The sequence below is a fragment of the Fonsecaea pedrosoi genome (assembly GCF_000835455.1).
Source record: "Fonsecaea pedrosoi CBS 271.37 unplaced genomic scaffold supercont1.3, whole genome shotgun sequence".
Classification (NCBI taxonomy): domain Eukaryota; kingdom Fungi; phylum Ascomycota; class Eurotiomycetes; order Chaetothyriales; family Herpotrichiellaceae; genus Fonsecaea; species Fonsecaea pedrosoi.
The window spans coordinates 4,181,280-4,207,370 of NW_013550613.1; the positions used below are offsets into that span (position 1 = coordinate 4,181,280).

General features: G+C 52.0%; 10 protein-coding genes across 10 annotated transcripts; 7 read left to right on the forward strand and 3 right to left on the reverse strand.

Annotated features, from left to right (window-relative positions):
- Nucleotides 1-882: 882 nt before the first annotated feature.
- On the reverse strand, nt 883-2,793 carry Z517_05448 (uncharacterized protein; the record flags this gene model as incomplete). Its single annotated transcript, XM_013430775.1, has 1 exon — nt 883-2,793. The coding sequence occupies one exon, from the start codon at nt 2,791-2,793 to the stop codon at nt 883-885; it is 1,911 nt and encodes a 636-aa protein (XP_013286229.1).
- Nucleotides 2,794-3,555: 762 nt separating this feature from the next.
- On the forward strand, nt 3,556-5,364 carry Z517_05449 (uncharacterized protein; the record flags this gene model as incomplete). The annotated part of the gene is made up of 2 exons (XM_013430776.1): nt 3,556-5,045; nt 5,115-5,364. 2 exons carry the CDS (start codon nt 3,556-3,558, stop codon nt 5,362-5,364), a joined length of 1,740 nt encoding a protein of 579 aa, XP_013286230.1.
- A 1,269-nt stretch (nt 5,365-6,633) lies between these two features.
- Nucleotides 6,634-7,191, forward strand: Z517_05450 (uncharacterized protein; the record flags this gene model as incomplete). The annotated part of the gene is made up of 1 exon (XM_013430777.1): nt 6,634-7,191. The coding sequence occupies one exon, from the start codon at nt 6,634-6,636 to the stop codon at nt 7,189-7,191; it is 558 nt and encodes a 185-aa protein (XP_013286231.1).
- A 2,290-nt stretch (nt 7,192-9,481) lies between these two features.
- Z517_05451 (uncharacterized protein) lies at nt 9,482-10,051 on the forward strand (the record flags this gene model as incomplete). The annotated part of the gene is made up of 1 exon (XM_013430778.1): nt 9,482-10,051. The coding sequence occupies one exon, from the start codon at nt 9,482-9,484 to the stop codon at nt 10,049-10,051; it is 570 nt and encodes a 189-aa protein (XP_013286232.1).
- A 2,979-nt stretch (nt 10,052-13,030) lies between these two features.
- On the forward strand, nt 13,031-13,698 carry Z517_05452 (uncharacterized protein; the record flags this gene model as incomplete). The annotated part of the gene is made up of 2 exons (XM_013430779.1): nt 13,031-13,124; nt 13,178-13,698. The coding sequence occupies 2 exons, from the start codon at nt 13,031-13,033 to the stop codon at nt 13,696-13,698; spliced, it is 615 nt and encodes a 204-aa protein (XP_013286233.1).
- Nucleotides 13,699-15,754: 2,056 nt separating this feature from the next.
- Z517_05453 (uncharacterized protein) lies at nt 15,755-16,658 on the forward strand (the record flags this gene model as incomplete). Its single annotated transcript, XM_013430780.1, has 2 exons — nt 15,755-16,222; nt 16,419-16,658. 2 exons carry the CDS (start codon nt 15,755-15,757, stop codon nt 16,656-16,658), a joined length of 708 nt encoding a protein of 235 aa, XP_013286234.1.
- A 1,573-nt stretch (nt 16,659-18,231) lies between these two features.
- Z517_05454 (uncharacterized protein) lies at nt 18,232-19,641 on the reverse strand (the record flags this gene model as incomplete). The annotated part of the gene is made up of 1 exon (XM_013430781.1): nt 18,232-19,641. The coding sequence occupies one exon, from the start codon at nt 19,639-19,641 to the stop codon at nt 18,232-18,234; it is 1,410 nt and encodes a 469-aa protein (XP_013286235.1).
- Nucleotides 19,642-20,918: 1,277 nt separating this feature from the next.
- Z517_05455 (uncharacterized protein) lies at nt 20,919-21,382 on the forward strand (the record flags this gene model as incomplete). The annotated part of the gene is made up of 2 exons (XM_013430782.1): nt 20,919-21,113; nt 21,263-21,382. 2 exons carry the CDS (start codon nt 20,919-20,921, stop codon nt 21,380-21,382), a joined length of 315 nt encoding a protein of 104 aa, XP_013286236.1.
- Nucleotides 21,383-22,035: 653 nt separating this feature from the next.
- On the reverse strand, nt 22,036-22,734 carry Z517_05456 (uncharacterized protein; the record flags this gene model as incomplete). The annotated part of the gene is made up of 1 exon (XM_013430783.1): nt 22,036-22,734. One exon carries the CDS (start codon nt 22,732-22,734, stop codon nt 22,036-22,038), a length of 699 nt encoding a protein of 232 aa, XP_013286237.1.
- Nucleotides 22,735-24,367: 1,633 nt separating this feature from the next.
- Nucleotides 24,368-25,834, forward strand: Z517_05457 (uncharacterized protein; the record flags this gene model as incomplete). Its single annotated transcript, XM_013430784.1, has 1 exon — nt 24,368-25,834. The coding sequence occupies one exon, from the start codon at nt 24,368-24,370 to the stop codon at nt 25,832-25,834; it is 1,467 nt and encodes a 488-aa protein (XP_013286238.1).
- Nucleotides 25,835-26,091: the final 257 nt, after the last annotated feature.

Consider the following 26,091-nt stretch of genomic DNA (forward strand, 5'->3'; position numbering starts at 1 on the left):
AGTGGTGGAATGCAACTTCAAACCTTCTATCCAAACTCCACAGTCAAATCTTGGACCAGCAGCGCCGTGCCAGTGTTCAACCTGATAAGGCCGTATCGAGAAGAATCTGCGCTGGACAACATCGGCGTTGCCGTTGGTAAATTGGCAAAGATCGGACATCGGGCCCCAAAACGACATGCCTTTCGGCGCCGTCCTTTTCATATCGCGCACCTCGGAAGAATCGTGCCGAAAAGCTTTCATCTTTCAAGGGGGCACGGGGGATACAAAAAGCCAGGCTGCAGGCAAGCCTTTCAAGGGCTGATCTGGTGTCAGCTTGCGCTGCCTGTGATCGGCCATGTCTCGGTGCCAAGGGGTTTCTGTGGTACCCAAGATGCGCATGGCATGACAAAGTTAGACGTGGAAAATACGAAATACGATAAGAGACAAAAAAGATCTTTCTCGAAGCGCCACTGACATCAATCCAATATGGAAGTGGAAGTGCATGTGGCGACAGCCTCATGAGCCTCGGCTTAGAGAAAATCTGTACACGGAAAAGAGATGATCCGATCATGTGGGTCACTAGCTTGCATAAACAAACAATCCAATCACAGCCTCGCGGTCCAGATGTGATGCAGAATTCAACACATGAGCACATGCACGCATGGCTAGTAATCACAGAAATAGCAATTACCTAGGCAATCAATGCGCAATTTTGGGACGCACTATCAAAATACTCGGTACTGCCCCCAACAACGATCGGGGGTTTGACCCGGTCAAGGGAAGAAGATAACCAAAACAGGAATCATTCCCTAGACATGTTACGCAGTATCTGCTAGGAGTAAAAGTAGTAGCCCAAAAGATATGCTACCGTGCCACGAGTGGCTCCCTCTCCCTCATGCCCCTTCACAACATGCTCCTCCTTTCCTTCTTGACAGCAGCGGCCTCGTCCAAGATCTTTTCCGGTACATCCACCACCTTGTCCCGAATGTAGTCCGCAAAACCCTTGCCCAAGGCGTCCAACAAGCGACAGCTACTCACACCTCGGCCCAAGGGTCCATAGATGACAAAATGCACGGCCCAGATATGTGGAAACTCCATCCTCTCGATGAAAAAGTCGTCCCTCCAGTCGTCGCCCATGAGCTCTTGCAGTCGAGCCCGCGTCATGAACGTCTGCAGCCAGGGGTAGTGCTCAGGGCGACGGACGAAGATGCCAAAGTTGATGTTCGCTCCCTTATCTCCTGAACGGGCGAGGGCCACATCTCCGAGACGCGCTTTGCGCGTGGGTCCAAAGGAGGCAAGGTCGACGGGATGTGCGGTCTCGTAATTTTCACGAGGTGCTAGTTTCTGATACTGTGGAGGATGGCCGGCGTCTGCAGTTTGCGCATCTGTTCCGTCGGCGGCCAGGATGGCCACGCCCTCTTTCAAATCGTTCTGCGGGTACAGAGCCGGGTAGAAAGCGAGGTAAGACTTTGGAAGTGCAGTTCGGAGGTCCAGAGAGAGATGGAAGCCCGAGAAATGCTGCATCCCGATCTCGCTCATCACTTTCAACAGTCCATATATGGCGGCCTCCGTGTCGGCCTGGATGAACAGTCTGCAGTACGTGGTGCTGGAGAACTGCGATCTCGGGTTCGCCTGTGGAGTTCCTAGGATCTGGAAGTCCAGCAGCTGGTACTGATCAATGAGACCCCTCTCTTTGAGAGCATGCCGCATCTGCATCTCGTAGAGCTTCCATTTCTCAGCTGTTGCATACCCGGTAGCGTTGGTGAGTATCTGTGCTTCGTAACCTCCATGGTAAAAGATAGCCAACTTCGTGGTGGGAGGAGGTGGATATCCTCTAATGTTCGACAGCTTGACTCTGTCCTTGCCGACTTGCTCGATTTTGATGTTTGTCGTGTCGGCAGAGACATCCGAGTTCAGGTATGTGCCTCCCTGAAGCTCGTATAAGAACTGACACTTCATGTTGTCTTCATTGACAAGGCCCTTGGTCCCGTCGTGCTTGGTGATGACCGAGGTCCCGTCATCCGCAATCTCTGCTATCCCGAATGAGAGATCCACAAAAGTCTCAAGAGGGTACTCGTCGAAGCCCGCGAAATTCGACCCTGTCGCATAGGCCGAACATTCGATCAGATGCCCTGCCACTAGTGCTCCGGCCAGTCGGTCGTAATCTGTATCCGACCACTTGTGCCAGTACCAAGCTGCTCCGATGACTGGGGACGCGTCTGCAACTCTTCCGCAAATAATGACATCGGCACCTAGCTCGAGGCCTTTGACAATGGCTCGTGCACCTAGGTATGCATTTGCACTCACGATAGGCTTCCCCTTGGTGTCCAATAAGTCTGTCGCGTGTTCTGCCAGCGAGACTTTGTCGTTCTCTCCGTCCAGGTGCTGTGGCAGTTTACCTGTCTTCTCGAGACTGGTTCTGACTTCCTCGACCAAGTCATCACCGTACACATAGGCGATCTTCAGGTCCAGACCTCGGTCATTGGCGAATTTCTGCGCCTTCTTCGCCAAACCCTTTGGATTCAATGCTCCACCGTTAATAATGATCCGGATTCCTTTCTCCTTGATGACATCTAGTGTCTGCTCAAGGCCGTCCCAGGCGGTCGGTTCCCAGCCATCATGCTTACCCGCTGCCATCTTCTCTGCATTTTCGGCCAGATTCATCTCGGCGAGGTAGTCGCCAGTGATGAAGTCGACAGGTCCATAAGTGGCCTGGCGCCGCATCTGGTACCCTGGATCGCCACGTGCTCCGGAGCAGTTGGCAATCCGACAGGGTCGAGTCGCGGGTGTCGAGCCTGGTCCTGGATCGCCCATCTTGGTAGATGGAAGTTGAACACACTACAAACTCCGAATCAAGATAGTTGGCAAATGGTGGATGTGTCAACTCAGACTCCTCTCGAAATCTGAGTCCAAAGTGTAGTTCTCGACTTGGCTTCCTATTGCCAAGTAGACGCTGAGGCAGTCCTGACAATAGGCTGTCGTCTAGGATGTCGTTCAGTCGAAAATGGGAGACTTTCTCCTTGTCCACAAAGATGTAAGAAGCGTAGTTGTTGTCTTCATGACGACGACACAATCCTTCTTGGTCGTATAGGTGTGATGCCGCTATTCCGACAGCGTCTGAATCTACCTCTTGAGGTATTCCGAGGCACCAACTGAAGGGATCGGCGGTTCTGGTGGTTCTACTCCTCGGCTTCGTGAGCGCTGACTCGTAGAATACCAATCATGTTCTCGCCGTCCCCCGGGTCCCTCTTTCTACCCCTCTCCACTTGGTGATGGTGGGGACGGAGCGACGGGGGTTATTCCATGAATTCGAGTCAGATACAAGGGGCCCTGCGAACCGCCTCTCTAGAGGTACTTTTGGCATCGTCGCTGATCCGAGGTTCCCTGTGCCTGTGGTCGTCGAGGAGAGATCGTTTCGAGAAAGACATCCCACTGCATCGGTGAGAGTAATAGATACGTCCATGACAGAACTTGTATAGTCTCTTTCACCTCTACCACCCATCTTCTTTAAAGCCCTTTCTGTCTTTGGAAATTGGGTTTCGACCACGGACCGGACACGGTTAACAAACGGCCAACATGGGTAGCGTCGATGCCGCGCCATCGGATGTCATATCGTCCTATTCCGTCCCTGCTGAGTCCAAGAAGCTGTTGACCAGCGCATTGCTGGAGAATCCCAAGATCGCAAAGGACATTCCTCGGGAAGCTCATGAATTCGCATCGCGCATCACCTTCAAGGGCACCGACCTTCCCTCGATCCCCATCAATTGGCGTTTTGCCGAGTCTGCGGCGAGTCTGAAGGCCTTTGAAGCATGCATCGTCTACGCGCTGGTGAAGCGCAAATACAACGTGAAACTCACAGGGGCCGAGATCAATACGGACCATGCCCAGCTGTTCTTCATGTCGACGCTTCTCTGGCAGATTCACCCGGACACGGACCGCACCATCTCCATGTCCAAGAATATCGACAAGTTGGACGACATAATCCCCAACTACGACTTCCATAAAATGGCATCGAGTTTGTACAGGTCTTGCGTGACCAATATCTACCAGACGAAAGATGGTCGCTATTTTCACTTGCACGGGAGCATGAATCCAAAGCCGACGCTCGATAGCATCGGCTTCCCTGAAGATCGACCTGAGCTCAAGACCTGGGAGGAGGCGATGCAGCCCTTCATTGAGAAGTTGGCCACCATCGATTCGGCCGAGATGCAGCACCTCGCATCCGACGTCTATAAGCAAGCCGGGGTGATAGCAGAGACCGTGGACTCCTTCCGAGCCACTGAACACGGCAAGGCAAATGCGCATGTCGGGCTCTTCGAGATCCATACAGCCCCGAATCCTGCGCAGAAGCCTTCTTGGTGGCCGTCGACTCCTCAGACTTCGGCAGCCAGACCTCTAGCTGGGCTCAAAGTCATCGACCTGACACGTGTTATTGCCGCACCAGCTGTGACTAGGGGTCTGGCCGAACTGGGGGCAAGTGTCATGCGCGTTACCTCCCCGAATCTTGTAGATTTCAGTGGGCTACACGTTGACCTCTCCTGGGGCAAATGGCAATGCAGTCTCGACCTGAAGACCGAAGAGGGAAAAGAAAAGCTCCGAAATCTAATAAAAGAAGCAGATGTCGTAGTTCAAGGCTATCGGCCGGGTGTGCTCGATAAGTATGGCTTCGGCCAACAGGGGATCATCGACTTGGTCAAAGATCGGGAACGTGGCATCATCTCGGTTCGGGAGAACTGTTACGGCTGGAACGGTCCTTGGTCATACCGCTCGGGATGGCAGCAGATCAGCGATGCATGCGTGGGGATTTCTGCCGGCTTTGGCAAAGCTATGGGTTTGAAGAACAACGAGGCCGTTACTCCTGTCTTCCCCAATAGTGACTATATGACAGGCATTGCCGGAGTGACGGGGATCTTGAGCGCTTTGATGAGGCGTGCAGAGGAAGGTGGTAGTTTCAAGGTGGATGTCGCACTGAACTATTACAACCAATGGCTGGCAGATTCCGTGGGAGAGTACCCCGAGCCCGTCTGGCAGGACGTCTGGAAGAGGAACGGAAACCAAGTCTTCCGGTGAGTTTTCTTGACGCGATCCCTTGCACTCCCAAAAGGAAATTGGCACTAAACTTACTGGGTCATCAGGTGTTACCACAACATGAACTACCTCATCCCTCGGTATATGGGAATGCTCATGAAGAACAGCCAAATCCTCCATCCGTCTTTTTTTGAAGATAGGCCGAGCAAAGCCATCGATGCCGTCGTGCGTACAATCAAACCAATCATCAAATTTGACGACGACCAGGTTCAGCTAGGTTATAATGTAGGCACCAGAGGCAACGGTAAAGACGCCCCACGGTGGCCGGAGGATCTGATGACGGAGGTAGTGCAGTAAGAAGACGGCTGTACGAATCCGTATGAGTTATGTTCAGGACTCGTGAGCAAGAAGGACTTTGGGCGATTGGTTAAAGTCGCCATGCATGGCTGTAAGGAGCGTCTGGGTGCAATCTAGCCTCACAAGAGCCACGAAATAGGTAGAAGCCGCGTCAAAACGAAGCCAACAGGGGCATAGACCGTTGGCAAACCCTTCCTAGGGCATCATAAAGCCATGTTTATGCAAGATAGGACCACATTCATTTTCAAAACCTTGTTAAGGCCGTACCCAGTGACGAGCAGGAGATGTCGTCGTAATCGCGCATTGGGGCGCACATTGATCTAGTCAGGGGTCGGAGAATTAGGCTGGTGGCGCTGCCACTGCGAAGGTATAAGTTCTTGCGTTAGCACTCTGTGAGATTTCCAGACTCATCTCATCTTGCTCAACGACATGTCTCCTAGTAACGGGGGATATTCCTCAATATCCAACTCCTGCTAGATTGTGCAGCATGAATATCTGCCACTTACCATGACCTGCTTCCTTTGAAGCAACATGACTTTAGCATGGAGTGACGAGTGAAGCTTACCACATGCGAGCAGGATATGTGTTTTGAAATGAGGTGATGTTGTTCGGTTTCCCTTTTGGTGGTTGTACAGAATGTCATGAGATGCCGAGTTGCACCTGTCATTCTGTCATTTGAAGTTGCTGACATAATAAGTGTCTCGGCGAACCTTCCACTGGAGGTAGGTACAAGTATCGAGCGTCATCCCTTCCGTCCTCTTTGCTTCTCACTTCCCTTCATGTTTGTTCTCATCGTCTTCTGTGTTATTCGGATCTGCTGGTCCATCTGACGATCCATCTTTTCATTTGGCTCTACATTCTGACCAAGTCTCATGATTGGTGAGTTACGGAATGAAATTCCCTCTTTTGCGCGATTTCGGGCATAGCCGCCGAGTGCTCGGCGTATCCGTGGTGTGATGTCGCTGCAATGCCCGGTAACGTGATGCGTTTTTTTCAATGCCGGTACTTGGAGCTGTACGTGATGTAGATCATGGTTTCATTTAGCCGAATCCGTCATTGTTCAGACCGCGTGATATACCCAATCCTACCGCGTGTTATTGCTTCTTTACATTGATAGAGTTTTCCATATAAAAGGACTTGGCTCTCACCATTTTTCAAGCCTAGTTATCGTTCGCTATCTATCAAGCACAGAACCAAAACACATCTACTACTGCAATCGAATTGATAACCGCCAAAGCAACTATTGGCAACCAGAAACCCCACGACACAATGACTAAAATGACCTGGAACCCACTCGGCCACCACCACTCAGACACCCCGGCCGGCACCGAGAATCCGGTCGCTGAAGAGACACATCATAGGCGTGACTCAAAGCTGAGTCACATCATGGACTCAATCCGGCACTCGCTTGCCCATGAACATGAGAAGCTCCCTGGCGCGAGCCAAGCTCAAGACCAAAACCCCGTCTCCGCAAATGGGGAATCGGGCAACAACGGCTCGCTCAGTCCGTCCTTGCAGGCTGTGGCCTCGTCTAAACTCAATGAGAACAATATGGGTGAACATTCCCACGAGGCCGAAGATAGCTGGGGTTGGCCAGGTCTTGGTACTTACTCAAGCGCCTCCGAAGCTCCCAGAAGGGAAAGTCTCCGCACAGCATCCACCGACTCAGGTGCTCCGTCGACATCCAGACAAGATTCAGTGCCAAAGGCAAAGGAGTCTGAGCCGCCAAGGAGACCATCAACCATATCCCAGGCCAGCAAGAAGAGCCACGACACTCAAAGTGGTTGGCCAGGTCTAGGATCCTTCCCAGAAGACACCGAGAACTAACGGATCCGGGGCGGGAGACATTCACGAATCGAAGCGAGTCCTGCAACTACTTGTTCCTTGTATTTCCCGAAGCACATTTCCAGACTTTTGTGTGGTGCGTTGAGCGAAGATATTTGAAGCTACGCCGATTACACCGGCGGGACGACGCACGAGACCCTGATGGTGGGTTTGGATTTTCTACGAAGTCCGACATCAAGTCAAGTTGGATAAAAGCCATCCTGGCGAGGCTGTTTGTGATAGCGCTCAGTTACGAGTACCAGTACTAATTACAATGAATTCTATCGAAAAGAATCTTTTACTCGCAGCATTCTCATCTATAAGTAAAGGGTACAGTATCACATGCACGAATACCTCTTTAGGTAGGGATGTAGATCAACCTGGTTACTTGGTATCGAATACAATTTGTCTCCTGATAGAATCTTTCAATTGACTCAAGCTTCCTTGTCCTCAACCCTCGCTGATGTACTTGTACTCGATACTACCAAGTACATACTTGGTACGAGGACAAGCACGTTTACCTCATTTTGTCACTTTCCAAGGCCTTGTGCCGTGTTGACCCAATCTTCTTCCTACAAGTAGCATGATCTGTGCCGCCCTTGAGTCGTCATCGACCGTTCTCGAAGCAGATGACAAGCAGCTCAGCTACTCGAGAATTCCACAAGCTCATCCGTAGCGGACCGGACTCACCACGAGCTGTGTTACCGCGACTGCCTGTTCTGCCCCAGGCGCCTTGTCTGGCGGAGTACTTCTTGACCTTGGTGGCGGCTGAAGCTTTGTCCTTTCGGTAGTGGAGTCCGCCTCCATCTCTTCCGTGAGGTCAATGAACAGACACTTCAAGGCTGGGCATTCAATCTCCATCCCTTGTCTCGCCATTTGTCGTAGTCGATACTGCTCCATGTGTTCCATTCTGCGCCAGACACGTCGCCACTACCCTATCCGGCTCACCGCCCAGCAACTCCGCGATACAGAAGCCATCACCTCATTTCATGAACATTTGCCACGACTGGGGACGGCAGCCCCATACAAGTACAGGTAGTGTGACGGCAGCTTCCATTTGATCCTCATCATAACTGTTGTTCTAGAGAAACGACAGTTCCCGACACGGCTAGAATATGGAAGAAAAAGAAGAAAAGTGGACAACCGTAGCCCAGTAAAGGAAACGAGGCATAGGACTAGAGGGAGGAGGAGTGGCACGACAACAGACAGACTGAAGCTAGGAGGATGGGCGTGCTTCAGTGTACCCCAGGTATGACGATTCGTGGGCAAACGTAGACGTCTGGTCTTGTTTCTGTCCTGTGCTTGGCCGTCGGAAGGAGGCAACACAGTGCCCTATGCAGGTAGCGAGACGGGGAGGTGGTATGTAGGTTCGGGTAGAGGACAGGCGTCGACCATTAGCGCAGTGGGCCATTGTTCGTAAGTAGTTTGACAACGGGAACCCTGCGGAGAATGCTGTCGACTATCAGATTGGCTCGAAGGTGAAGAAAGCAGGGATGCGAGCCAACAACAGGAGAAATGAATTGTAATAGATTCGACATTGTTTCTGTCAACTTCCGCTGAATTCCTGTTTGTTTGATGTTGGATGGGCGTAGGCTGAAGGTCGTCTTGATGCAGGCGGTATTCTCGATGATTCTCGATTGTAATGACCGGAAGAGTGTCCCACATGGTGTCCTTTCGTGGCGTCCTGCAAGCCAGTGCCGTTGATACCCTGCCCAATAGGCGGTTGATGCCCGAGAGTGTGCCTGGAAGGGGCTGTGCGGGGAAGCTGCCCGCCCAGCCACGACCTAGAACTTACTGTGGCCCCTGCGAACCAGTGCCCGAAATTTCCAGACACATCTATGGGTCAATACTTGTAATGACGCTGCATTCTGCATTGATTCTCCTTTTCACATGATGGGTTTCTATGACTTTGCCCAACCGTGATCGTCAGGTCACCAACCAACATTGCGGGGCCTTGTCGCCTCAGAGTAGGCAGCACCATTCTACAAATGGAAGTGACAAAAGTTCGAGAATCCAAAAGCGGAATCGACTGAACTCTCTAGAAATCTCACGCCATTTCTGCATATTTCGACATCCTGGGGTGTTGTCAAGATGAGTTCCACCCTCTATGATACAAACCTAGGGACCTCAGGTCTATAAATCATACCTCATCTCTCCCTCATCAGACAGTCTTTCAGCAGACCAGATCAGAACATCAAAACACTTCATGTCTAATACCCTTCGAAGACTTCCACACCGAGTTACTCCAACAATCTCGCACGTCACCAAGCCAAAGCGAACTCAAACAAGAAACATGGCTCTCTTCCCGCGCATCCCATCCTCATTCGGTCCCTACCGCTCCGAGTTGGGACCATTCTTCAACCTCTTCAACGACACCTTCTCCGAGCTTCAGAAGCTGTCTGACAACGCATCCCGGACCTTTGCGCCCAAGTTCGACGTCAAGGAAGCCAAGGACAGCTACATCCTCGAGGGCGAGCTGCCCGGCATCGACCAAAAGGATGTCATCATCGAGTTTGCCGACGAACAGACCCTCACCGTGAAGGGCCGAACCGAGAGCTTTAGAGAAGAAGGCAGCAAACCCAGCGCTACCGCCGGCGGCGAGGGCAAGAAAGAAGAAGCCGCCGCATCCGGCAGCAAAGAAGTGGCCACCACGGGTTCCAAGGAGGTCGCAAAGTCGGAGCCCCAGCACACTTACTGGGTGTCGGAGCGCAGCGTGGGTGAATTCGCGCGTTCCTTCTCCTTCCCCAACCCAGTCGACCACGAGAGAGTCAAGGCCAGCATGAAGAACGGCATTCTGAGCATCGTGGTCCCCAAGCTGCAAAAGGCCAAGTCGGCCAAGAGGATCGAAATCAGCCAGGAGTAAAGGGACGACACAGATCAACAACGAGGGCAGGATTTTCCACGGAGCTCTAGCAACCAAGAACACCAACCTCGAAAAATCTAACCTTAGCTGCTTCCTCGACACAATCCGACAACCTCTCTCCCTCTAGCACTGTCCTCCAGCCAACACATCGACATCCACAAGTGACAGTCCGACTCCTGCTTGCTTTACGACCTCCACCCACACTCCTTTACCTCCAACAAAAACTCCAAAGTGTGACGACTTCGAAATGACATTCCTTCTCATGAGCTGCATGAATGGTGTTTGGGCGTGCAGTTTCTAGCTTCTAGTTCTGGGATCTCAAAAAACCGACAAAGGGTGTAACAAAGCGACAAAATAGCATCAATCAGCGAACGGATTTCTAGTCTCTAGTTCTTCAGATAGTTCTCCGTGGTTGGTCCTGTAATAAAAAAACATCCATTTTCAAAATCAAAAACTAAATGTTCCTTGTTTGAATTGGTGTTTTGAGTATTTGTTCCGAATTCTTGGTTGACGGAGCATACCGAGGTACAGTAATAGGTACCAAATACATTTGTCAAGTAGAACCACTTGCAATGCAAGTACTACTCGTATAAGACAAAACGAGTCCTCGGACTCTGAACTTGGACACTTACTTGTACTTCCTGGAGGGAGAGTAACTGTAATAGGCAATGTGAGTTGGCATCTAGAGTAGTTTCCTCCAATCAATGAGTTTATGCTGGTAGTGATAAATCGACCTTGACCAAAAAGGGATATATGCCTCACAAGAGAGGATCCATTTCACCACCCACCATACTTGTCGTTGTGGTTGTACTCATTGCACAGAGTATACAAGTATGTGCAAGTCATGTCTGGGAACACAATGCATAAGCACAAATCTGGATAGCTATACTACAGGTGAAAAATCATCAAGCGTGATCCTGGAGCGTGAGATGCTCAATGTTGCTCGTTGGTGCCGAGTCCCGATTCCCCAAGACGCGCATCCGTACTTGTTCCAGTTCTCAAGTCGAAGTTTTGTTGGCACAAAATGTGGTCGATGAGCAAGGATTGCTCGTGCAGTGACAGACGTTGTAGAGTGTGCATAATTAAACAATCCGGAGCACTACCACGGCATATGCACCAGGAGATCATTCCATATCTCGGCTTCACCCTTCTTACTGCTCAACGTCGAGAACCCTCGACAAACGGTTGCGTTATTTCCTCGACCCATGTGGTTGAACAGGAAATATTATCCGTCAAAAGGAAAGGAATGACAAAGCAAAAATGGTGGGCCGGCGAAGCTCGGGCTCGGGTTGAGGCCAGAGAAGCTGAATGAATCACCTGTTATGGCTGCACACTGCAAGATCGAACATCTCATCCTTCTTGTCCCTTCTCGGTCTCACCAACCCACCGAAAGAGTCTCTCAGTAAAGAAACACCTGTCGATTGTGATACAATGAGCGGCCGACATAGCGCCATGCCGTCAGAGGCGTTTCGAACAGACGTCCTGGAAGGAAATCGGCCGGGAATCCTCGAGGTATTGACAAAACAGTGGAGTGTCAAGCACCGGCGTCCTCCAAGCATGTGTTGCCCTATCACAGCCAGAACTGGAGACGATGAAAGAAAGATCTGAGATCAACACCTCGTAAACTTGTCTGAGAGATCAGGAGACGGCGTCGGGTTTCGCTTCAAGGAGGTGAAAACTTACGAATCCCCCCATCCCCCTTAGGCGCGGGATGCACCTACCGCGTGCAACGGTGCGCCGCTGATCCCGGCCTTCTGGGACGAGAACAAAACCGCTACCCATGAGTTGTTGTGTGGGTTTGCGGGGTTATGTCCAGGCTACCACGCACCAAGCATTGCCGATGTCTGCGAGGTTCCTCCTTGACCATTTTCTAGGTCATTGAGCAGACCACGGACGGTCTCGAGGTGACTGCATCCAGAGCTTTCTGACACAGACGGACGGGAAAAGGACGCAAGCTTGCTCCTCCTGCGTCACTTGTATTCTGTTCGATACCCTTGCCGTCGTTGTTCAACACTAGATCCAAGATGCCTCGGAAAGGGATTGGAAGCCAGTAGCATTGTCACGCGTGATATCCAGCAGCATTCACCACAACCTCATAGATCGACTCTCGCTTGGAAATATTGTCCTTGTACCAGCAGGAACTCGTATCATGCTGACAATGTAGACCAAAACTTAGCAGTCGTCGTCCATCTGCTGAGATGATTTCACATCGTACCGACGCTGTTGTCCTGTTCTGTCGAATATGGTCATTGAGATCTCGAATACCAGACTATGGCAACGGCGCTTACCAAGAGTTTGATCCTGCGTATCTGTCAACAAAAGATCTGACGCAGTGCATGACCACCCAAGAGCCATTTGCAGTGCACGAAGTCAAATGTGGCGTGACGGCGAAACGGGAAACAAGAAACAAGTGGATCGGTGTTTTGGGCTGAAGTCGTGCCGAGAGGCACCTAAGCAGCCACCGAAGCCTCTAGAGGTCTCGACCGCGGCGGCTTCCGGGGCATACAGGGAGGCTTTTAGGGGCTTCTAGGAGATTTTAGAGTCCACTAGAGCTTCCTCCTTAATGGCCACGCCTAGAATCCCCCATCGAGTTAGGGGTGACTGCGTCTCATAGGGACTCCCGCCCCGACGCCCAGGGAATTTTTGGTGGGTTGATCGATCAGGTGCCCACCACCATTACCCAATCCTTCTCATAGTGTCCCGGCCGTCACCAGATACACTGCATATCGAAGGATCCTCCCGACCACTCAGCTGTCTGGACCGGGAAACGAGCCTGATCAGCGGAGCGGAACCCTTTTGCTTTGCCCATACCGTGGATTATCGAGTCCATAAAATGCGATGAGAAACCAGGTCTTCAAGTCCCCTTTTCTTTCACCACTCTACCAATCCAAACAAACAGCCAGAACATTATCACAAAGTCCTCAATCACATCACTTCAAGGTCAACCCACTACTACACCTTGTTGAACAATTGTCCGAAATGGTCCAATACGATCAATTCAATGGGATGTTTTCATCCACGTCCCTCCCCTCTCGCCCAAGGGCGGACGGTTCCGAGAGGTCTCAATCTCCGAGTATGTTCGCACCCCATGCTGGGACGTTTTGTTACAGACACTGACAATAGCAGACCAGCCACTTCATCCGCTTCTAAGAAGACTGTCTTCGGCTAGCGGAGCAGGGCCACATCTGTGCACCCGATGCCACCTTCGACGTCCGTCACAAGAAATCCGCTTTCCACTCGACCACGAATGCTCCTCAAGCGAGGAGGAATGGGACGGATTCTGCCCCGACATCCACATGCCCAAAGATCTCACTCCTCCACCATCACCCCATCACAAACGACGACATTCGTGTCTCTGCCCCGTCGGCGTCGTCGCCCAAGAACACCACAAAAGTGGAACCGTGTCGCCGGTGCAGATGACGGTCAAGGAAGCGGCTCAGAGCCATCACTACGGCCACCACCACAACAAATGCAACTGCCAGACTGTCCTTCCAGAAGAAAACTTGGAAGAGAGATACGGTCTTGTTGGAGAGCCCGCCCTGACACGGCGGAAGTTGAGCCTCGAAGAGGGCGCCGCGAACCAACTGGCCAGCATCATGCACGCCGAACTCATCTCAGACATGAAGGCACGGAATAACCATCTCTGAAGAAAGCGATGAAAGGAGCATGTGACCAACAGTTACGACATGACTCCACGATGGTTTTTTGGGGGGAGGAATGAGGATCTTATTTAGTGCAAAAAGCCCGTGTATCGTAATTTCAGGCGGCACAAGGCGTTTGGTTGGGAAACTACGGACACCAGGGTCATAAGGGACACCATTGGGCACCAGGGGAAACCCCACTACGGCTCTACGAAAGGCTGGGAGCAAGTACGAGTAATGACGGTTGGAGGGAAGGGGCGGGCCTTTCTACTTCCCCGGAAAACTGAATCCTCATTCAGACAACTGTTTTTTAGATGAAATATCAAAGGTTGAGAACTATGACTGCAAAGACTTGTAAAAGTACTCTTACCTCCATGTGATAGTATCTCTTATACAAGTATACGTACAAGTACAAGTCCGAGTATGTAGACTATATGGTTCAATATCAAGTGTTGGACGTATGCGACAATCTATTATCGACACTTGTTCGGCATCACCATGGTATTCTACAAGTACCTATCTAGTAGTATGGTACTTGTACTTGCGCGGTATATGCCGCAAGGCTGTGCAAGGCTCTGGACCCAAGGGGCGGTCTGAAGGGCTCGGCCTCATTAGCTCCGATGGGCAAACCCACAAAAGCACCGGATCTGCAATAGCGATGGGGCCCCCCAACACCAGTAACTAAGCGAACATCCCTTGTCCTCGCTAGGCCCATCAACCCAAAAAAAAATCATCACACCACCATCTGACATCTGAGTGAGTGACTTTCCCTTTGTCCCACGTGCTTATGATGCTTTGCTGAGAAACTCCATGTCGTGCATATCTCACTAAGGCGCTGGCAGCAGTGCTTGTGCGCGTGTTTGCTATCCATTCATTACAAGTACGCTGGGTAACAAAGACACCTTACTGAGCACAGACAGCACCTCTCTTTCTTGGGAGTCTCCGAACTGAGCGAAATACGGGACCATCTGCGGCACGGGGTACCGGATTATCTAATTTGGCCAGACGCGACCGACTGAATCCTTATCATCGTAAAAGTCAAACCGACGTTGAGGACTCAGCATTGGCCTGGCAGCTTGGTTAGAATCAATCCCTTCCTGCAGCACAGCCCAGGACTTGGTAGTAGTGGTAACTGAGTAAGTAATGCCTCGTACCGCTTTCCTAGTAAAAGAGGCTTTTTCCCCTTTTCCCCGCATCGATCCAATTCCTCATCATGAGATCTTACTGCAAACCTTGTCCCGCCGGGTGCCGCTATAGGCGAGAGCCTTAGTCCCTCAGTGGACCATCGTATGATGGAACATCGAGCGACATGCAGGGGCGGGGCACAGTTCAGTGGTCCAAAGGTGTGTCAACGATCCAGTCATGGCCGTCTAAGCATCGAGCGGAATACCCTTTTTGTGCGCAATCCCATGCCTCCTGAGGAATGGCGGGGGTGGGAAGAGACGCATGCAAGCCCGTCCTCACGTGTGGTTGGGCGGTTTTCTCTCCTCAAAGACATCAGACGGTGACGGCGTCGATCAACGGGTCACGGTCGCTGGGTTCGGGGTCGACTGGGCCGATGAGGACAAGCTTGCTGGCCACATGTTTGGATTCAACACAACGATCCAATTGATCCGGGTGTAGGGAAGAGCAAGAGCAGGCACGCAATTACTCTCGTCACAAGTACAAGAGTGGTAATTCCCCCGTCTCCGTCCCATTGAAACCTTGCTGACCTGCTTTGGTAGATCTATAAAACCCAGACACCTTCGCTCTTTTGACTACGAGTACTTAAAAGTTCATCTCGACACCATTGAGATAAGAATTCCATTGGAAAAGGAAAAATACCAAGGTAGAGGTTTTGGAAGATTCCCTTGATCCGGCTTGTGATCAACTCTTTTTGTCTCCACTACTTTCTTTTTGAACCCATTCCTCCGGAAAAGAAACCACTACAAGTACAGGTTACAAGTACCGATCGAAGAGTTCGAATCAGACTTTCTCCAAGTCCTCGCCGGAAAGACAAGATACAAAAGAGATCACAAAACACCACTACAAAAGTAACAGCCACAAACAAACAAAAGCAATCATGGCCGGCCTTCCGTACTCGGTTCCCTCAAACTACATCATCCGCCTCGTCGAGACGGACCCAGTCTCGGCCGCCCTCGGCCACCCAGAACACCCGGTGCAGCCACACCCGTCGCAGCCGTCGCACTTCCAGTTCCCGCGCACGTCGCTGCACCACGCGACGCTGCAGTCGCACTTCAAGGGACCGCACGCGCCCAGCAGCGTGTCGGCGCCCAAGTCAGGCACCGCCTTCGCCCCGGCCACGGATATCCGCGAGACCGTGCGCGCGTACCACATTGAGATCGAGGTTCCCGGCGTCACCGAGGAGAACAAGAGCGACTTGGTGATTACGTGGATGAGCCCGCACACATTGCTGGTGCAGGGCGTGGCCAGCCGGCCCAGAAACATCGGACTGCTGGACCAAGGAGAAGGAAAGAAGGTGTGGGAGGGCGAGGGCGATGGATGGGCCACCGAGACCGGCCACGGCAAGGTACGTTTTGTTTTCCCTTACACAATTCCCTATCTTCTCCTACCTTCACAACACATAACCCCATTCCCACCTGCCCCCTCCTCTCCCTTCTCCATTTCTCTACCAAAAAGACCACTCGAAACACCAAATAACCTAACACTTTCTCTCTTATGTCAACCCACAGCCTCAGGAAGAGACTGACGGCGGGCCCCTGCAGCGCGAAAAGTCGCACGAGACGCTCGACGAGGAGGCATTGGCGGACGTGACGCCCACGATCCTGCTGTCGGAGCGGCGCGTGGGCGCGTGGCGCCGCACCTTCACCCTGCCCGAGGACGTCGAGATGAAGGAGCTCAAGGCCCGGCTCGACGGCGGCCTGCTGCGCATCGACCTGCCCAAGCGGAGTCTGGAGGACATGGAGGCCCTGAAAGGTGCGGGCGTGAGGATTGAGATTGAGTAAGGAAGGTCCAGAAAAGATTTGTTCAATCCACACCTGTCCACCTGTCCACCTGTCCACCGATAGAAAAGAAAAGAGAAGGAAGACTTTGCTTGCGGTTATGTGCGCAAAGGGCGGCTGGTTCAGTTACAGTTGCGGTCTCTGACTCTGATCTCGAGAGGGCTAGAAAGAAGCTCCATCATTTTTCCTTTTTACCCCCCGTCTCATATCCGGAGGATCAAAAACTTTTTTTTGGTTATTTTGTCACACAAGTACATACGTACCGAACGAACGTATATAGATGATGCGCGTAATACAGTCCAATTTCAGGCTACCATACTCGGTAATTGCATGCTTTGCATAATACCTAGTACCCTGGCGAGTTGGTCAGATTCTACGCTGCAGTTGAAACACGTCAAACACGCCGAGCCAGGAATGGAATGGACGGCGGTAATAATTATATTATTACCTCGTACTTCGCACGTGCAAGGGCATAACTCCTAGGTACAAGATTGTACGTACAAGAACCCTCTACTCGGACCTTCTACTCTAATCGCACCAAGTACCTCGTACCATGGGCAATTTCGTTTCCCCCGTCTGTCAGCGCTACTCATATGACTACAAGTATGCACCGTTGCGCTTTAGGACACTCTATGACATACTCGAACTCGTACCCGCACCCGTACCTCGTAGGTAATCTCACATTATCTACATAGGTATCGTATCCTACTACTTACCACCTGCTGCCTACCACCTGCTACTTACCTGGTTGTGATCGTAATCATGATTGTGGTGGTGATGGTGAGAATGCGATTCATGCACCGAGTACTTATCTACTCATTTTCCAAGGCGGAGAACAAGCAGGGGACTCAATTCGCCAACACGGCGCAAAAGGGGACTCGAGAGAGATGAGATATTATACACTGTACACTGTCCATTGTACATTTGTACGCTCGTCGAACTGGAAGATACCTGCATAGCTATCGACGAGGGAGATAGAGAGATAATCTAGCGAGTCCTCGGTACAGATAACGCCATGATCGTGGGAGAGAACTACATGACTCTGGTAAACAGTAATTAAATGAATAAATACATCCAGGTGTACCCGGTCACGACATATATGGTAAAGGGAGTCGTGTCAAATCAAATCGGTGTACTTGTATATATGCAATGTTCATGTCCTCGGTATTACATGGTATAATTCCTCATAAACTCGTCTCCAAGTACTTAGGTAACATATATCATGAGTATGGTATGTATGTATATACACTGATCAAACGTAGCTCTCCATCCCGCTTATTCATACGAGTCGGTGGGCAGCAAGGTACTCGTACTTTGGTATTCTCATTCTCAACAGGTCATTTTGGTTTCCCAAGATAAGCGCGACATCTAACAAGGACAATTGCACAATTGGTCGCGGACCACTTCATTTCTTTGCAGTTGAAAATCATCAAGAGAACTTCATCCAGGAAAAGAACTCAAGGCCGCCATCATGGCTCTCGTGGCTCTCTGGCCTGGCCACCCCACGTCACAAACGCCGGTACTCCTAATAGAATCCTGGGAATACTTTCACAAATTCCCCCTTGTTTTCTGCAATTTAGACCGCTTGAACCTGAAGATTCACCATCTGCTTCAGCAGACTGCAGTCCTCGCAACGCACTAGCTTCTCCAATACCCGAACTCTTTCGGTCAATCTGTGGATTTCGTTTTCCATGTGTCGCATTTCGACTTCAGTCTGATTGACATAGTTCATGGCCTCGGTCAGCACATCGCTCTTGCGCACCTTCGGTGGAGGGAGACCGCTGGCCGAGTTCGCGGCTTCGATCTCGCCATCCTCGCCCACTTTGGGCCCGTAATGAGATGCTTGGAGGGTGTTGTGCAGCTGGGAGATTTTGGCATTGAGGTTTTCGCGGTACTTGCGTTCCACGAGTGAGTGTGCTTGTTTGGCTCGTTGTTTGGCATCCGCCTTGGATGGAGCAGTGGACTTCGCAGTCGGCTGTTCTTCGTCCTCGTCATCCGAGGCCAATGACGCAGCTGTGGTCATGGTCGGACTGGTTCGGTTTTGACGGCGGGCGTTGGTAGCCGAAGTTCTTCGAGGAGGTAGAGGGACAGTGTCAGGCAGCTCGGTGGTTGCAGTGGTGGAACTTGATGAGCGTCGGGTGGCTGAAGAACGAGAAGTGCTGGTGTTTGTCCTCGAGCTCAACCTGGGCGGCTGATGTAGCTCGACAGACATGCTGTCGTTGCTGATCATGGTCTCACTGGGCGAGGTCGTCGACCCCGTGATGCAGGGGACGGAGGTGCACTCCTCAATCGGTGGTAGAGTGGTGAAGTTCATGCAAGGGGCGTCAGGGCCGCAGCGTTGTGGCTGGCAGCTGTCTACTTGGCCTGCGATGAGAGGACAGAGCTTTTCGGTTGAATCCGTCTTGGATGCTATCGAAGCAGCGATAGGATCCAAGTTACTCATGGAGCGGGTGGTGTTGACAGAGTCTGAAGGTGATAATGTTGTCGTGAGACTGTTGTCGTTGTTTAGCATAGTTGCATCGTCATCAGCGCGTGAGCTGAGCCTCGACTGATCCATGGGTGGAAGATTTGCCTCCATGTTGAGAAGCTGAGAGTAGGAATATTGGGTGTTAGAGTACATGTCTCCTGAGGATCGTCGTGCCTCGGGAGACTGTTGATGGGAAGAAGAGGTCATCAGGCTACCCGTCGACCCCTGGCGGTGATTGGAAGAGTGAAGATACGCCAACGGATCCTGATCTCTGTCCATGGCGGTCGAGTATTTTTGGTCGAGGGGTTGGTGTGAGTGCAGTGTCCCCCGTGACGAAGCAGTGGTAGTGAGCGGAGCAGTGGTGAAGTCCATCTCATGCCACCCCGTGAAATCAATCGAGTCGGGGACGACCATGGCCAGCTGGGGATGCAGAGTTTGAAATGCAGGTTGTCCGTCAAAGTCAGGAGAGCCGTCCTGCTGGTGGAACAGCTGCCGAAAGGGCATTGCGTCCACCGACATGACTACTTTGCCTTGCTGTCCCGTTGGTTTCCTTTGGTTTCAGAGGCTTTCTTCATACAACAGGACCTTCGAGGTCCGAAAGATTACCGTCTCGCGATGGCCGAATCAATCCACCAAGCGCTGACTCGGAGGTTTGTCTACCAGTCTTTTGTCGGCGCTGTCCTCGCTTCAGCCCGATTGCGACCGTCGTTCAGCACTAAACGGAGTGATTGCGGGCGACCTGGGGCGGGTAGTGTTCGAGGGCAGGAGAATGTCAGGCCACAATGACGGTGTTAAGAGGGAATTTAGACAGCGGTGGAGATTTTGGTGTTTGTTGTAGAAGAAGTAAGTCGAGTGACGACGTTGGGAACTCGGCACACCAAATCCGGAGAATTCCAGTCAGGAGCGCAGAGAAGGGTGTTCGGGTAGAGTTGGCGCTGCCAGAGGGTGAGTAAGAGCCCCTCGGTCACACCACGCCTCCCAGCAGTTGTATCGCCAAGCTGTTAGCTGTATTATGTGGACCACTAATAGTGTGAGAATTGATGCTGCGCCTCGGTAGCGGTACCTGCAGTACGTGGAAAAATTACCGGACGGGTCTGGACCCACGCGGAGATTGTTCCAGACTCCCGGGCATGAGACAGGTCGATGGAATTTGTAATGACGGCTATAACACCGCAAAATAAAGTGAAATGCTTTGTTTATGACGGGAATAAATCTTCGTGGCCTGACCATCTGCGCCATCTCTGTGGGGCTTGATTCTTCCTCTGCCGTTGGATCAACCACTCACTTCTCTCTCCCATCCTACTCCCCTTTCAGCCCCCTTCAGCCTTGGATCCTGCGCATCTCCCTGTCCAGAGCGTGAAAGACCAGTCTCCCGTTGTGGCATGGCTCGGAGGCCGCCGTCGTCGATCACCTTTTGTGCCTGTCACCAGAGAACTCGACCTCTTTACCTGCGAACTGGTGATGCGATCACACAACATACCAGTGTTCTTTTGAGTTCTGGGTTCCTGAAGATCGATTGCCGTGTGCTGATGGCTGCAGAGTAACCACACTTTATGCTGTCCACCACCAATGGATGAAGTCGGGCAAGTAAATCTGTGCCTGGCCAGAGCAACCAGATCGCAACAGTTAAAACCTCGTCATGAGCCTGCGATGGAATCACGGTAGGTCACACCAACAAACAACTCAACTCAACCTTGCAATTCCTCTGTGAGAGCTCCAAAACAAAAAGCCAGAACAAAGTCTTCCTTTCCCCAAGTTTTACTACTCTACGCAACCAACAACATCAAACCGCCAAGATGAACGCTATTCGTCAAATCATCTCACGACGCTCTGTCATGGCCATGGGCCCTCGCCTCACCTCCCCTGCTCGATATGCTTCGACAGCCGTATCACATCAAGCCCACCCCAGCATGTCCCCCAAGGACAGACAATTCATGAGAGGGATCTTCACCGTGGCGACTGTTGGAACTGCAGGTGCTGTGGCTTATGGGGTAAGTCTTACCGAACCTTGAGGGGTTCCTTACCCACGAATGCTTCTTTGTTTTAAACTTTCTCCCTCCTCCCCAAGCTTGACGCGTAACATACACAGTCTGTCTTTCTTCTGCCAAGAGTCAAGGCTAACAAGGATGTTCCTCTCCAGGCTGCCAGATCAGGTGGACGGATGGCCAATCGCTTCTCCAAGCGGAACTCGACCCTCGACAGCACCAAATGGTTCGCCGAGAGCTCAGAATATAACCGGACGTTGGGCAACAAGCACTAGAGTGTGGCTCATTCCAGAAGATGATAACAGGACATAACGGTGTAATAAAGAAAGGCGTTTCGAATGTTTCTTCTCGAGGGAGCGGGTTATCTGGGCACAGCGGCCCGTGTGGAGTTATGGCGACAGATGAATCGAAGAAGCTTCCCCGCAGTGGTCAGTTATATACGATCTTTCGGGCATTTTGAAAAAGAAGATCGACAGAAAGGCAGGATTCTCATGGGGAACAAGACGGCAAGACAAAAATCCCGAAATGCACGACTAAGAGAGTCGGCAGCGATATTGTGTGTTGTGTGTGTGCGTCGTCCAGCTATTTGACGAGCACCAGACCAGAGAATTCATTTCACCTTGTATATAGTTCCAGGTTACACCTTTTTGGGTATCACACGGGGCAAAGGCCCCCAAATTCTGAAAAACAAAGAAAGGTTCCATCTGTCCATCCAGTAACATGCGCTTTTGTTTCCCATGTGTCCGCTTGGCTCGAGACAAACCCAAGCGCGAATCTCCAAACCCCAAACCCATCAAAACTCCGCGCCAAGAACGACAGATACGAGAAGCTGAAAAAAAAAAGATACGAGTAGCGAGTACTCGGTACATGTAGTGGCCAGTGGCCAGCATGGGTTTCCCCAAAGAGAATCTCAGCCCTACCCAAGCACCTACCCCGTAGCCGAAGCTGCTGCGGAGCGGGTGCTGACAAGGGGTATCAGAGGGCGAATGGCCCATATATCTTCCTCTTGGTCCTGCGTGTCATACTTGGCGTGCACCGAGTCGAAGGTGGGACTGGAGCACTCGGACCGTTGGCCCTCGCTCTCGTAGTCGGTGCAGCTGCTGTCGTCGCTTTCGGCTGAGGTGTCCTCGTTGTCAGACCATTCGCCGTCGCAGCTGTCATAGTCGCTGTCATCTTCTTCGCCACTGCCATACTCCTCAGCATTGCTGTATTGTGCCGCCGCGGCTCTGATCTGTGCAATCGTCGCCAATTGGGCTTCGAGCGCGGCCTGGAATTCCTTGAACGAAGGTACTTGGTGTTGGATGTATTCCGAGAGCTCGTCTGATTCGGGTCTTGTTGTTTCTGCCGCAGCTGGCTGATGTGTCTGCTGTGTTTGGTTTGTAAAGGTCCGTGTTCGGTCGTAGACTGATACATGGCCCAGCACCCTCCGTAATCTGGGCTCCTCGCGGGATGACTCTGTGTTCAGTTTCCAGTGTGATTTAAATAGTAGTCTCGCAGCGGATTGAGAGGGCGTCTCTGGTTGGGGTTGAGGTTGGGGTTGAGGTTGGGGTTGAGATTGAGGCTGAGGCTGAGGCTTAGAAGCAAAGCACCGCGGGTTGTGCGAGGAGAGAGCACATAGTTGCTCCATGACGTTTTGTGTACTGTTTGTTTACGAGATCCCTGGGGTATATGAGAACAGAGACTCCTTCAGAGGTATTTGAGCAGCATATGTCAAGAACAAGAGCAACAGTGAAGGTCTGATAACAGAGGAGAAGAAGCTTGGGAACAGGTGCCTTCTTGAACTTTTTGCTTTCATTAGGCTGGGCCAAAAGAACACGAGCCCGTGCTTCTAGGCCATGAATCAACATCGGTGTGGACGAGAAGAGGAACCTTGTTAGCCCAACCCATTCTCGGGACTCAATCCTAGTTAGCCACGTTGACAGTGGAATCGGGGTCCACCAAGAAAACCATGCTTGAAAGGGGAAGACGACAAGCAAGGGGGTACGTGAAATCATTCGACGATCCAACCTTCTGGATGCCATGCGGCTGAGAGAGGCCGCGAGGGAAGATTCTGGGGGTGGGAAATGGCGTTCCTAAGAGCGACTAGAAGGTGAAAGGAGAAGCGAAAGTCCCAGCAGTGGATCAGAGGCGTGGCCAGGAATGGCCAGGAATGGCTAGGAATTGCCAGTTCGGGGACCACTCAGCAAGCGACACGAAAAGGCAGACTTTTTGGCCCGTGTTGAAGCTGCAGGGAGCTGTTCGAGCTGTTCGTGAGTGACAAGCCATGTCCCCACCCGGGCAGGAAACTATCGAGTTTGTGGAAGCAATTCCAGCCTTGGGATTTGAGAAAAAAGAGTTTAGAGGGGGCCACGGGAAATGAGATGCATGATTGGCGCAGCCAGCCCATGCAGACCCAAAGGCAAAATGAACAAAGACAAAGGAAGGAGAATATGATGATGACGGCAAGCTTCATGAGCGGGGGAGAATAGGCAAACACAAGACGAACAAAAAAGACTGACGAACAAAGCCAGCCTTGATCGAGCCAGGCCCACGGAGAAGCCACACGACGGACAACTGGTGTTGGCGTTTGTCGCTACACCAGTTTGAGCCCAACTCTCGCTTACAAGAGGCTGAATTAGGACTCGTGGGACTCGGCAAGCAGGGGGGCGACCAGGGGAGATTTGACACATGACGCTGTCAATTCCATGAGACAAAAAGTCAAGAAGGCGTCGTGCGTGTCGCAGATTACCGAACCCAGCCTTATCCTCATGGTTTGGCTGGCGTGCTGGGCTACGGTGCCAGCTCCAGAAGTGGACGCGACTTTGACTCCCAGACTCGCCAAACTCCCAGCCGTGTGCGCCACCGATCTGGTCTATCGAGAGTCTAGGGATTGAAAAAGGGGCTGATCCCGTGCGTGTTGTTGACTTGTGTTGTGAGCTTGATCAACCACGCTCTCGTTTCAGCAAAGCTCGCCAGCTTATCATGCAGCGATCAGAGTAGATGAGATTGCACCACAAAGTATGTAAATGCCATGCCATGGCACGTGCATGGCCATCAGTGGCTTATGTAAGACAAGGCCAAGCATCGGAGTCGGAGAAATATTTTGACGCCCTCAAGGCACCAGCCAATCATCTCCCGATCCAATCCGACCCCCTCTGTGTGGCGAATCTCTTACCCCAACTTCAACGTTCAACATCATGACTTGACCTACTTGCCTATTTCTCTATCCCTCCCCCTCCATCACTGCCAACAAGTGTCCATCCGCCTGGTGGGTAAACATCATGGCGTCGTCGGGAGGACACCTCTTGGTCTCCAAGGCCATGAGGCTGGTCAAATTCGCTGCCGAGAAGACGGGGAGGTTTATTCGTGACAAGATCCCGCAGGCAACCAAGCCACTCGAGGCCGACGTCCAGCCTGCCTACGCCCGTGTCTCTCAACGTCAACAACCCGTCAACCGCCTTGCGCAGATCCGGCAGACCCAGAGCCGCTGGTACAGCACAAAATTGCACGGTTTCAACAACACCAGGCACTACTCTTCGCAGTCTGGTTCCAAAGCCCGTCCGACTCGTGCATCCTATCCTTCCTCACGCACTGCTGCGGCGGTAGGGCGACTGACTGGCCGTGCTCCCTTCGCATCGACCCTTCGACCAAACCTTACTGGGGGCACTCTATGCCGTCATGCAGGTGGCTATGGACTAGGAGGTGGTCGAGTCGGTGGAGCCAGATACTTCTCTCACTCTCCTGCGGCGCAAGCACAGGTGGTGACCAATGTCTCGCAGGCTGTACGAGCTTTCTGGCTCTCAGGACAAAAAGCTCGTTTCGATGGAGCCAATCCCCGTACTGGCGAGAAGCGATTCCGAGCCGTTTCTAGCCTTCAAGAAGATGCCAGGCATACCATGGACATGTCATCAAAGACTGCACCCGGGTCTTTCATCGACTTCAAGGTTTCTCCCACTATTACCGCCATTGGTCCCTTGGCCAGTGTCCCTCGCTCGCCTTCTACCACGTCCTGTGATTACGAGGCCCAACAAGACACCTTGAACAACGTCACGCTCATGTCCAACCTCTCGATTGATTTTGCCCGCGCGTTGAAAGACCTTGCGGCTGTCATGAACGATCTCAAGCACTTGGCAACACTGGGCGACCTCCCCATTGTTTTGCATAATAGCACGACCCTCCGCGTCCGCTTTCCTGGCTGCGACGCAGATACTGTGGAGGCTCTGTGTCGGGAACTCAACATCAAGCGCGGCATGGTTGGCCAAGACGAGGACTTTGACGCAAGGAACGGGACGGAAATGGCATTGTTGTTCCCTTTTGCACCCAGCAAGACGGCCAGTGAAGCAGGCTTCATGGACTCCATCTGTGGCTACGGCGATCGACCAGCCAAGCGCATCAAGAAAGACCGCGTGGAGTGGCAGGAGATGCTGACCCCTCCCAAACGTGCCTCTGAGGGCTTCTCGCACATTTCAGTCACGAGCAAGTCTCCCGACGCGTTTGAAATAATCGACGACCCCTTGGCCGAAAACCCCTGGATGTCCAGCCCGCGGGACTATTCCAGCCTGCACGAGAGTGAACTGCTAGATGACGACGAAGATGTCGCCGCCATGTACTTTTTCCAGCCACGGAACAACATCTCCGCAGGAGAAAGTTATCCCGACCACTCACTCAACAATGGACACGACAACGGCTACGAGGGTCTTGAAGGCATCTACCGGTTCATCGAGGAGTGCGACCGTGCCAGGTCTTGACCGACTCACCTAGAAAAGGTGTCGTCCCGGCTATTGCCTCAGAATGCTCTACCGCCACGCCGGTCGGATAGGCCTGGTTTTTTTCTCCCCTGTCGTTTTTCCTTGTTTTTTTTTTTGCTCGGATCTTCCCATCTTGGAGGACATGCCCCATTACGGTCACGATCACGGCTGGGTGGACTTTAGGTTTCAAATGTCCCCGCCGGGCTCAGCGCTCGTTGACGACAGACAATTGCAAATGTATCGAAAACAAAGCTACA